The following is an 11925-nucleotide window of genomic DNA, read 5'->3' as shown; positions in this document are numbered from 1 at the left end:
TGATCTTGCGTGTGCGTAGGAATTTTTTTGAAATTACTACGTTACCCAACAGTGGTAAACCAGACCCTCCCTCAAATCCTTGTGTTTGGTAGTGTTTTTGGTGGGTTTTTTTGGGTGGGTCAGATCTGGGGCGCAGGTCGTCGGTGATGGAGGCGCGTCGGGGAGAGAGGAGAATAGATCGGGGGCAGGTGGCTGTTTCTTGCGATGGAGGTAAGAAACTAGGGTTTGGGGTGGTAAGTCACGTGCGGGGGAAGGTGGGCCAGAGGTGCTGTCTTTTTTGTCTTGGGCCTCATGTGCTGCGTGTGCTGGGCCTCGCGAAAGAAGGCTGGGTCATCGTGAGTGGCTCTGGCGAAGCGGGTCGCGCGGGAGGGACGCGGGTTTACGATCGTGCGGATCTGATGCTTAGCGTCCAGTCGACTAGTCGCGTCAATTAATAAACGTCCTTTATAAAAAAAAGCGAAAACCAAACTGGAGGTAGTTTGCGGGCATCCGGATGTCCACCCGGGCCAGCAAAAGCCACCGTGGACCCACACCACAGCCTCTCTCTCTCTCTCTCTCTCTCCCTCTCTCTCTCTCTCCTGGAATTCCCTCTCTCCTCTCAGCGACGATCTCCCTCCCTCGCAAAAATCCCCAAGTCCGCCCCTGTCCTCGTCTTGCCGTCGTCGCTCGTCGATGCCCGCATTAACGTGAGGATGGGCGCCCTTTAGGACCAGGTCCCGTCGGACACCTTGCCCGAGCATCTCCACCAACCCTCCATCAAAACGGAGCCGAATCAAGAACTCGAAGGCTAGGGAGCGATGATCTTGGCTGTAATCCTGGAGTGGACCATTCAAGACTATTGTCTATATAATAATGTAAAAAGATTGAGCACCGTTGTGAAGAGGTTATCAAGTATGAATAGTTCTGTTCCACATGAGTGCATTTTAAACAGGACCTAACAATTTGGCATAATCCATGCCAAATAGAGTTATGCAATGAGCGAAATGCAGCCATCATTGTTGAAGCCATAGTTTAGCTTTCACTTCCAAATTTGCCAAAAAAATGATAATCACTAATCACATTTATGTTTATTCCATAGAGCCGGCGGGCAAAAGTTGTGAAAGATAGAGTTGAAACTATTAACATGTTCACTATTTGGTAGTTAAGCGAGTGAAGCTTGGAAACTGGACAAGAAAAAGAGCAGGCTGAGAGGGAAAGATCGCTGAATATTGTGATTAGTTGGAGGCTCTGCCGAGCTATGCATATTTTATATTGTTCTGATGAGAAATGATTATCTTTATTTCTGCCATGAACCTCGTTCTATAGTTCTACCTCTACTTTTTTTTGCAAAATGTTCTACCTATATATTGAGTCCTCTTGGTTTTCATAACCTTTTATCTAAGAATTTCATGCTTGCAAACAATTTCATACTTCCTACAATCACCAATCAGCATGCCACACTCGTTTGTAGGTTATGCAAATATTTTTCCCGTTGCAACGCAAGTGCATATTTACTAGTTGCTCCTAAATGTCGGACCAAATTATTCAGACCCTTTTTGCCATTCAACAACGGTATTCAAATTTGTCCTAATTCGAAGTGTTCAAATTTTCTAAGCGAAAGCCAAACTGGAGGTAGTTTGCGGGCATCCGGGATGTCCGCCTGGCCCAGGAAAAGCCACCGTGGACCCACACCACAGCCTCTCTCTCTCCTCTCAGCCACGATCTCCCTCCCTCGCAAAAATCCCCAAGTCCGCCCCTGTCCTCGTCTTGCCGCCGTCGCTCGTCGATGCCCGCATCGCCGCCCGCACGCGGAGCTCCGCTGTCCCGTCTGTCGCTGGCCACCTCGACGCGGACGGGGAGCAGCACGAAGCTCCGCTGGAGCGGCCCCCGCCCTCGAGCTTCTCGGCTGCACGGGAGGTTGGCGCCGACGAACGTGGGCCGGCGGAGCGGCGAAAGGATGGGGACGGCTCGGAGAGCGGCGGTTCCGGGTCAGTCACCATGCCCAGGTGCCGCAGCGAGACCGGGTCCACGGACTAACTAATCCGGTGGTGCATGCACTGGGCTGATGATGCACGAACTGAACCGACGAGGCTGCAGTTACATACGCGCCTGTCCGTGGTCCGTGGCCATGATCTGCTGCGCGGCGCCGCGGTTCTGGTGGCTGAGGAGGAGGCGGCCGCCATGATGCTTCGCGCCCAGCGGATCGTCGTCCTTCTTCGACGGCGTGCTCCGTCTGGCATCCGCCATCGAGCCCCAGAAGCGCGGTCTCCTCACAGAGGCGCGGGCGAGCGTGCGTCCTAGCCAGCGCGTGCTTGAGTGCAGTGCGTGCCATTGCCGGGAGTGCATACAACATGTTCGATGAAATGTCTAAGAAAAGAGAGGCGGACCAATGAGGAGAAATTTGATGATTGTCCCGACCGCTATCCGTTGTGACTCCCATTGGAGTTGCCCTCGTTTCTTTCTCTTTTTCCCACTTAAAAAGAGCGCAAAGGTTCTGTCGTCCACCTCGTCCATCGTCCAACCTGTACGTTCCCCGCTCTCTGTGTTCTGATTTTCTCCATTCTATCTCTGAATTTTTTCGCATGTTTTCCTTAAAAAATATCTTAACTGTCCCACCTTTTATTGACTTATGAACTAAAATTATATTTACTTTGGCAAGTCAATAGTTTTTTTTAATCAAATACCAAATTTATTTAGGTTGGTAAATCACATGCAAGATTTATAGACATTTATTTACACATTTCCATTAATATGAGTGGGTAAATCGCATGCTAACATATTAGAATATTTATACACGTTGCTCACACGGACAGGGCAATTATCTAGTCTAGAAAAAAAATCCGATACGGTTGATACACAGTGTGCTTGCCTCACCATCTCCCTCCTCGCCGTAGTGTTCGATCCCAAGGCCTAATGCACGCCGAGATCTTCTCCCGCCGTATTCCCTCTAAGGCCTCTTTCTTGTCCATCTCTTCTCTTGCTGGATCCCCGATGCGCCACTGCAAACTGATTGGAGGATCAGTTCAAGCCCGGCGATGGCGTGGTAAGAAGATCACACTCATCGACGATGACTGGAGAGGAGTAGGTGAGAAGAAGGCGGTGGAGGTCGCGCGCGCATCGGCACTCGGGCGCTGGAGAGGCACATGGCAGAGCGGGGGAATGGCGCCGTCTGTTCAAGTAAGATGGCGACTCTACTACCACGGGTATTTTTTAGTTCCATATCAGTAGTTTAGGGCATCTCTAGCAAATCCCCTATCCTAAAATTCAAAAATCTTCTCCCTATCCCGTTTCCCTTTTTCTTTTTAGGAAAATAACTTTTGCTCAGCTAGCAGATCCCCTATGCTAAATTTTAATTTTACCAAATCTTCAAAACATTTTCAAACGAATCACAACATATTAATTAAGAACCTGAACAATCAAGTGCACACAATTCAAATACATAAGAAATTTAATGTTCTGAAACATGAAAATTCAAATTCGAACACAACATACGGTTCAATTGAACTAAGAATTCAAATAAACACGATGCTAGAGGAATCTGCTAGAAAGGCCTTAATCCCTCAAAACCAAAAAACTTCCCTCAAATATAACTTTTGAGGGATCTGCTAGAGATGCCCTTAGTTGCGATTCGATTGGGGTCAAAGGGAAAGGAAAATAAAATAAATACCTGTTCTTTCTCTCTCCACACAATTTTTTTTCTCCCTGGCGCGTGCATGTTTATGTTCTAAGATGAGTTTTTTCTATCTACTACGATGATGCCTAGAAAGCGGGTTTTGAACACATCTATCATTTCTAGACTTGTTTGTTGATTCTCCCGGGACTAGAGGGCGTCGTCTCTGTTCCCGTAGTACCTCATCGCTTTCCTGTTGTCTCATATTTCTGATGTATGAGAATTTTGGCATCGATCATTAGTTAAACCCCCACTAGCATCTGAAATTTTGTAGGCTGGTGCATCTTGATTTGCCCCCTGCTACTGATATATTCCATCCATCCAAGGTTTAATTAGCTTCTTCTTTAAATAACCAGAGCAATCTCAATTGAATCATAAAGCAAGTACTGTTTTGATATATATTTTCAGGCTGTATGAGCCCAAAATAATTCAGGTTTTAAGAGTCAGATTTTCTTCTGTACATTGCCATGGTGTGATGGTCACCTTCCGTGGTATGGGAAAATTTTCTTGGTTGTTGGCTCCTTGTCTTGCCTTCTAGGGTGTCGGGATGAAATGTGAGCATTGGTTCAGGTTGAGAGGAAGCTGTGGCAGTGGTCATGGTTGAAACTGGAAGAAAGGGGACGATGCTCTCGGAAGACCAAATCAGAGCTTTTACTCTCTGCCTCATAGTCTGAAACTTGTTCCTTTTTCCAGTTTTTTTTTCAGATTCTGTTTTCCGTTGTTGTTCTTGATGTGCTGCCACTGGCCACATCTTTTGTACTCAGACAATCCTTAGACCTCGGTCTGGTTTTGGAATTTATAAGGTAGACTGTGGCCTACCTTCTTATCCAAAAAAATATAAGGGACACGGACACAGTGCACAGGTGCCAAATTGTAGTTCAGGTTACCCTGATACTCCTTGGATTACACAATCTTACACTGATAGATTGTTGATTTACACTTGGAACCTGAGCAAAATCAGAATACATTACACAATAAGCTTACAATTGCATTGCTGCTGCACTGGCATGCAGTTAGCAGGCATGACTGTCAGCATTCATACATACTACACAGGCAAATACACACATGAGAACAAAAGATGACCAGGTGTACTCTGGAAACTGGGAACCTGAGTAAGGCTGCTTAACATGGCGCTACAAACCATTGCCTGGTGTTCCATGAAGTGTAAAATCCGGAGTTTGGACTTCTGAACACGGGCTTGTGAGTTCTCTGGATATCTCTATCTCCTGCTGGCAGGCGTAGCCATCTGAATCATCTGGTACAGTTAACTGCATATCGTGGGGCGGGTTAGAATCTGCAGTTGTCTCAATCAGACCTGTGCTGTCCCCTATCTTGTACCTCTTGTAGAGAAACATCACGAGGGCTATCAAAAGGGCAGAAGTTGAAGCAACTCCTGTGAGCAGAAAGAGTCCTGAAAAGTTTTTGAAGTTTAGACTGCTTGAGCCGATGGTGGGGCTGTCATTCTGACAGGCATGTTGGTCTCCTATCCATTTCCTTTCTATCTGAATGATAGTATCTCCCTCTGTTATGCTGAGGATTGCCCTTGAGAAGTCCTCGACCAGAGGGGAACGCTTGGGGAAGGCCTATGCAAGTAAACATATTCGATATTATACAAACTACTTAAGCAATAGGAATTCAAAAATTATTTTCCACACGAAAGTGGACACAAATCTCTTTCACCCCGCAAAAAAAAAAAAAAAAAAAGTGGACACAAATAGCATGAAATTATTTTCCACACGAAAGTGGACACAGATAGCATGGTACATATTTACACTTTCTGCAAACAAGTGCCTCTGGATTGAAGTGTTTTTTTTTTCCGCGAGGCCTGTGCTGCCGCTTTTCTTTTCTTCTTTCTTATAGGGCTTGTTGAGCTGTGCCCTCAGCAGAACCCGGTGTACTCTGTTTGTCTGCTACTTTTGTGTGTGTGTGCGGTGTGAACATTTGTTGAACCTTGTGGCTCTGGTGGTTTGCTTTTTGTATAAAGCGGGGCGAAAACCTTTTTCGGTAAGTGTTTTCTTTTTCTTTTGGAGTGATGTAGTTTCAAGTTTTGGTTGATAGAAGCTGTCAACTTGATACTAACTGTGATATGCCACTCTGCTGCCTATATTTCTTTGTGCATGTAATTTGGCATCTTTGGTCAATACAATTTTATTCTAGAACTAAATATATGATTCTCACCGCATATGCTTCTCGTCCAGTGTACCTATATGTTCAAATGTGCACTGCATAGTTCGTGAACCTTAGATCACTGGCCAATAGCTTTTTTTACTATAAGTTGTTCCTCGTAACAAACTACTACAACTAACAGTATGACTTAGAAGTTTTTGAAAGTACTAACTGCAGTAAAAGATTGTGGAGAATGATGACCTCCATACCACGTATTGTCTTGTTAGACTGCATTGCTTTGTTACCATCTTGGGTCTTAGCACTGTTCATTGGTCATGCAGCAGCTTTGTTAATCTATATCTTATATTTCCATATGTACTCATGTTTTGGTAAGTATGTTCTGTTACGAGTCGGTCCCTTTTCTATGTCTGAGTAGCTTTCAAGTATAACTTTCCTAGTTTTTTTATACTTACTTTAGAGGTATGTAATGTGCAAAAATTATCTGGTATAGCTAACTTACAAAGCCAAAACCTTCGGATTTGTAAATTGGTCCGATCATTGTATAACCTTTGCAATACTTAGAGAGGAATATTTTGATGCATGGAACTTCTTCTATCACAGCAGCAATACCACCATTTTTGCTCCCTTCATAGAGTGCATCATCAAAATCGTCTGGATTGTATGCCTTGATCTTTCTTCTGTCAAAACCAATTTGTTCTAATAGGTCCCCTAAGTAAGAGCCATTTGTGTACCCCACATATTCTCCTTTCTCAAGGAGTTCATGGACATCAGTTACTGTGGGTTGAAGCTGCTGCACGGTAAGCATTGATGATAAGTTCGCTGTATAACTTGATGTAATAACGAGGAGAACCAAAGCCCATACAATGATAACCAATCTAGACAAAATACTTTCCACCCTCTCCCCTGCAAAATGGTGAACAACCATCTATTACCAGCTCCAAAGGGAAGACGAATACTGAATTGATTCTTAGCATGATAGCATCTTTGTTTTCTTAGTACAAAATCAAATAATTATGACAAATTGAGTACATTTCACAGAACACTAGGTAACTGATCATTATTAACACAAATGAATTAGGAATAACTGACCCAATACCATCAAGTGCTACTTCGCCAAAATAAAATTCCGATGTTTGCAGTGCCACCGGCGGGGGCGGAGGTATGAATTTCCTAACAGAGAGAAGTCTGCATTACCTCCCTCATTTCTTGATGAAGTTTAAGTTACAACCCTCCCCAACTTCTCTGTTTAAAGTGCAAACTCCAACTGTGGTTGATTGCGGTTTTGTCCTACGTGTCTGCCACATCAACTATCTACTCCCCTCCACGTCAACGCGACACAACAAACTTCAGAACTGATGGTTTCCTAAAGCTTTGTTCCATTTGGCTGAATTTGACCAGTAGATTAAGGGGATCATCTTTGATTTTCTGTAATTGTTTCACATTTTTCTGGACAGTTTGAATTATGATTTTTGTTGCTTCAAATCTTTTGTCAAAATTTGAACTTCCCAAAAAAATATAAATAATTACATAAAATCTAAGATGTTCCTCTGACTCTAGTTTTCAGATTTCATCCAACAATTTAGGATAAAACTAGTTCTGAAGTTTTTGCTTCAGATTTTGACTCAAAATGCAAACTTCTCAGAAAAAATCTGAAAGGTGATCTCCTGACTGTATTATTCAAATTTCAGGCAAACAAATAAACATTTTAGGAGAAAATCAGTTCGAAAGTTTGTTGCAATGTGTTGACATGGTGGGGAGGAGAGAGAAGCTGAGGTGGCAGATACGTAGGACAAAACCACGGTCAACCATAGTCAAAACAGGCAATGGGGATCTTTTTGAGTGGTTCCAGAATTGGAGGCTGTACTTTAAAACATAAAGTTAGAGAGGGTGGGGGGTGGGGTGGGGGGGACTTTCTCTCTTTCCCCTAAAACACCCTCTTAGAGCTTACATAGGCAATATTCTGTACAGAAATAAGAAAGTATAATATGGTAACATCGTCACTTACTATCAGCAAAGAAGGGGAAAAATATTGCTATCCCAAGCTGGCGGGAAATGGAACCAGTCAGTTCAGTGTTATCGATTCGTCGCTCCAATAGCCAGATGACAGCCCCTGTGAATATGAAGAATACAATGCTTCCAAACCACAAGTCAGTAGTTAATGGCTTCAAGAAAATCCATGTACCCTTTGTCGTTCCATCCTTGACTGGCACAATCATTGCTATCCCAGATTCAGTATAAGGTAATGTGAAATCAGCATAGGAAGTTCTGTTGTGCCTGATAGTTATATCCCCGACTGCAATTTGGTACACCTGCAAGCATGTCATTTAGTGTTGCATACCCATGTTTCTTAAACTAATGATCACTTGATCAGTATACTCTATACTACTCCTTAATCTCCACAGAAGTTATGAATTATTAGGGCTTGTGGAAAACATTAGCGAACAGCACGCGTGCTTCCAAACCACAAGTCAGCACGCATGCAACAATTCTACCATAATCTTAGAAAAACACTAGTAGTGCAAACCACAAGTCAGCACGCATGCAACAATTCTACCATAATCTTAGAAAAACACTAGTATGTAGTGCCATTTATGGGCATATATCTAGTCAATCCTTAACTGGTTGAATCGTACAGTTAGTAATAATCTTTTCTTCCAGAATAAATATTGTTTAGGTATATGCACATAGAACAAGGAGGAAAGTAATGCCTTAACTTCTGACATAATTAGCCCTTGTGCGCATCTATCTTATACTTGTACCAATCAGCATTCAGTATGACTAACTGGTGGAAACAGTTGCCCAGAAAAAGTAAAACGAGTGTACAAAATTGCTAAAATATGATTAGATTGTACAAGTAGGAATAGATGAAGACAATTTTGCAAACACACACACACACACACACACACACTACAATATGCGTGGTAAATTTAGTAAAATATTTTGTGCAATAAAGAGAGCATGCCCAATTTCTGCAATAACGCTATTGATAGTGTGAGAACCAAAATTTCTTACCCCAAGATTAACTTGGTAGACAAAATCATCATAGCTACCATGGCTTACTCCTTTTACGTTATGAAATGCTACATATTCATAAGGGATTGCATATGGGAGTCGCTTTAACACCTCTTCAAATACGTCAATGGCATACCCAGTGGCAATTATTGCATTGGTTAGTGGATCCATTTCAACCTTCATAAGCTCAGGATACCCACTTGTCTGTACACCTACTCGGAGCTTTTTTCCATTGGTAGGAATTTGCCACCCTTTAGGCACGGTAGATACTTCTCCTGGCCAAACCACTTGAGTCAGATTAGGCCCAGAATTTAGGTATGTGTGTTCTGATCCATTTTGATTCAAATTCTGTATTATTCCATGCTTTGCCGTCCAGAAGCCTATTCCTTTCGGCTCTCTTCTAACCACATTAATTATCTGGAATATGGAAGATTGAAGCTGCCTGCTCCTAAGGTCAAAATCACCACTTAAGCCTCTGAACTTACGCTGTAGGATTGCATCTAGAAGTTTATGACCAATTGACATTGTAGAAATACCCAAAGTTCCAAGACACGTTGAGTTTTTTATGTCTTGCTGCTTCTGAAACGTTGCATTGTCCATGCTTACCTTTTCTGCTGCTTGTGCCAAGGCCCAAATAGTGTCATAACCCCAGAGCCCAAAAATGCTTAGTTGCAATGGTGGGTCATCCAGGTTGTCTTGCCTGTACCTCGCATTCCATCTCTTAGTAAAATCATCAAGTTCCTTCGATTTAGGCACATGGAATCTCACACCCAATGCACCATCCATTGCATCAAGAACCGAAGGGCTTAGTGAGTCGACAACATTTGCAATCCCATCTGTCAAAATCCACGCATAGGCTCCACTCATCATTCCTAACTCTTTGGCCTTTGTGAAGAGAGTGGAGCCAAAGCTAAAGGCTGATGACATGTGCACAATGTAGACCCTTGTTGGCATTGTCATTAGCTTGTATAGCTCTTTCTCAACTTGGTCACTGTTCGCTGATCGAGAGATTGCACTGCGGTATGGCATAGAAGCTCCAAACTCTTGGAGGGCATCAACCAGATAGGGTATGATGCCCCTGCCATAGTCTGTGTCCTCATAGATGGGCACTACTTCCTTCCAGCCGTATGCCTTAATAAGAGCAGCAAGGCTATTCACTTGAGCAGCATCACTTAGAGTTGCACGCAAAAAATATGGCACATCGGCAGATGAAAGAGTGGGATTCGTTGCTGTGAAGGAGATAACTGGGACTTGACTGTTGTTCCCAATATCAGACACAAAAGTAGCCTCTGAAGATTTTTGTGGACCAATGATGGCCCGTACATAGTAATTTTGCAGCAGGTCAACAGCTGTGCAAATGTGCAATTTAGTCAAGAAAATATATATTTAAAAACATATGTGTAGATTCTGGTTGCAGCTAAGATATCTAGTGCATGTACATTAGGCAACCTCTGATGTTATAACTGAAGAGTATGACGACTTGGGCTATATGATCATTTCTTAAGGTACTGATGGTCCTGACTTTGAGGGGCATAAGTATATCAAGGAATCAAGTCCGTAGGGAAATTCCAAAATTGCCTACTTCTATTTTTGCGCAAACTCACGAAGTCATCTTTTTGGAAGTAGTATATTAAAAAAAAATTGTTTCAGACTTGCAGTGGCAATAGAAAACAATCACAATACATTTGTAGAAGTCGTATACTGAACGAATTAAGGAAAATTATAGTTTCAGTGCTTCTTTGGTTTGCTTCTCTCTACATAAATCTATGTTTTGGAGTTTTAAGAGGAAATTAGCAAAGTTCCTAAATGTTTTTGGCTTTAGTATCATGATGCACAACAAAATAAGAACAGCACAGGATTTCGCTTCATCACAGATACCAAGTTTAACAGTTCCTTTCTTATGTTTCATAGCTTCTTTTCGGTGATGGATAACAATTCTCAAAATGTGACATGTACCTTGTGATGCAGCTCGCATATTGTCTCCGTTGGAATCCCTGATGTGGAGAACTAGCTTTGTCGTATAATTCCTGTGGACTGCATAGAAATCTTCCATGGCCATCAATATGCTGGTACGTGCCATTTTGCCAACCAAAGACTTCAGATGGAGGATCACTCCAACATCAAATATACCTGCCTCCAACATCAAATATACCTAGCAATGGTTATCATTGTTCATTGCACCTGGGGAGCAGCAATAATTGGCGTTATTCTAACCAAGTCAAATGACATTTTTCAGATTCGTCAGCTCCGAACTATAATATCAACTGTCTGTTTGGGCTATCTTTTTCTTGTGGAAGAATCTACCGTTCTATATGTATGTATAAAGTGGATGACACCTGTACTTCGAAGTGATGGCTCGGCAAGTTCGAGGAAAGTTCCTGTGCCAAACCCATGAAGAATGACGTTGGTAAATTCCTCATCCGTTGAATCTTCTGAATCCAAGACTTTGATCCTTGAGGAATGGGATTGTGACAAGTCAAGGAGCTCAGCTTATACTCTTCCATGCTTGTGTTGTATATGGTGGAAGGTTTATTTTTGAATAGTGCAAGTTGCATTTTTCATCAAACTGAAGTTGCACTTTCCAGAATCGATCAAAAGATAAGAAATATGTCCCCCTCTAGGTGCTTACATAACTGTACTTAATCATTTCTTCTCGAGAAAATAGAGGAACGAGTTAGTTAATGACTATTGAGTAGTGGCATATTTGCTACGCTGATTACATTCATATTCGAATAGTCTCTTTTTAAGAGCGCGAGGGATAACAGACTCATGCAGCCTGAAAAATGGCACTGCTGGAAATAATTTCCTGTTGTTGCAATTATTTTCACAGGAGCAGAAGTCAAGTCATGTCATTGTGATATTTTCTGGTGGCTAGGATTCTGTTAAACATTTGAGAATCAGATTTTGATAGTGGAAGACTTGAGGCGTCTGCATAATTGGCCTTCTGATTTACCCATCAGTTTATGTAGCGGTTGGTTCGTATGATAGATTGTGGCCTGAAGACTTGCAAATCAGATGGATTCATGGAAAGTATACGCTGGAAAAACAGTATTCCTATAGGAAAAGTCTCTAAATCCACCGACTGATTTCTTCATCTTGTAAACCCCCTCCTCTGTGCGCCACGTGGCCCCCGTCAG

At 42.7% G+C, this 11925-nt stretch overlaps 1 protein-coding gene and 1 long non-coding RNA gene across 3 annotated transcripts; one reads left to right on the top strand and one right to left on the bottom strand.

Annotated features, from left to right (window-relative positions):
- Positions 1-1657: 1657 nt before the first annotated feature.
- LOC120965140 (uncharacterized) lies at positions 1658-11513 on the top strand. 2 transcript variants are annotated; one of them, XR_005757419.2, is made up of 3 exons: positions 1658-2503; positions 10757-10857; positions 11025-11513. It is a non-coding gene; the product is annotated as an uncharacterized lncRNA (long non-coding RNA). The 2 variants fall into 2 exon arrangements; XR_006664242.1 differs by having other exon boundaries at positions 1658-3156.
- Positions 3168-11030, bottom strand: LOC109753988 (glutamate receptor 2.7-like). Its single transcript, XM_073500375.1, has 4 exons — positions 10745-11030; positions 8789-10137; positions 7782-8085; positions 3168-6679 (listed from the first exon to the last, which is right to left on the bottom strand). The coding sequence occupies exons 1-4, from the start codon at positions 10929-10931 to the stop codon at positions 6267-6269; spliced, it is 2253 nt and encodes a 750-aa protein (XP_073356476.1). The 5' UTR covers positions 10932-11030; the 3' UTR covers positions 3168-6266.
- Positions 11514-11925: the final 412 nt, after the last annotated feature.

Source organism: Aegilops tauschii, chromosome 5 (genome assembly GCF_002575655.3).
Source record: "Aegilops tauschii subsp. strangulata cultivar AL8/78 chromosome 5, Aet v6.0, whole genome shotgun sequence".
Lineage (NCBI taxonomy): Eukaryota > Viridiplantae > Streptophyta > Magnoliopsida > Poales > Poaceae > Aegilops > Aegilops tauschii.
Note: the sequence above shows the minus strand (reverse complement) of the source record. Positions and strands in the feature narration are given on the sequence as shown.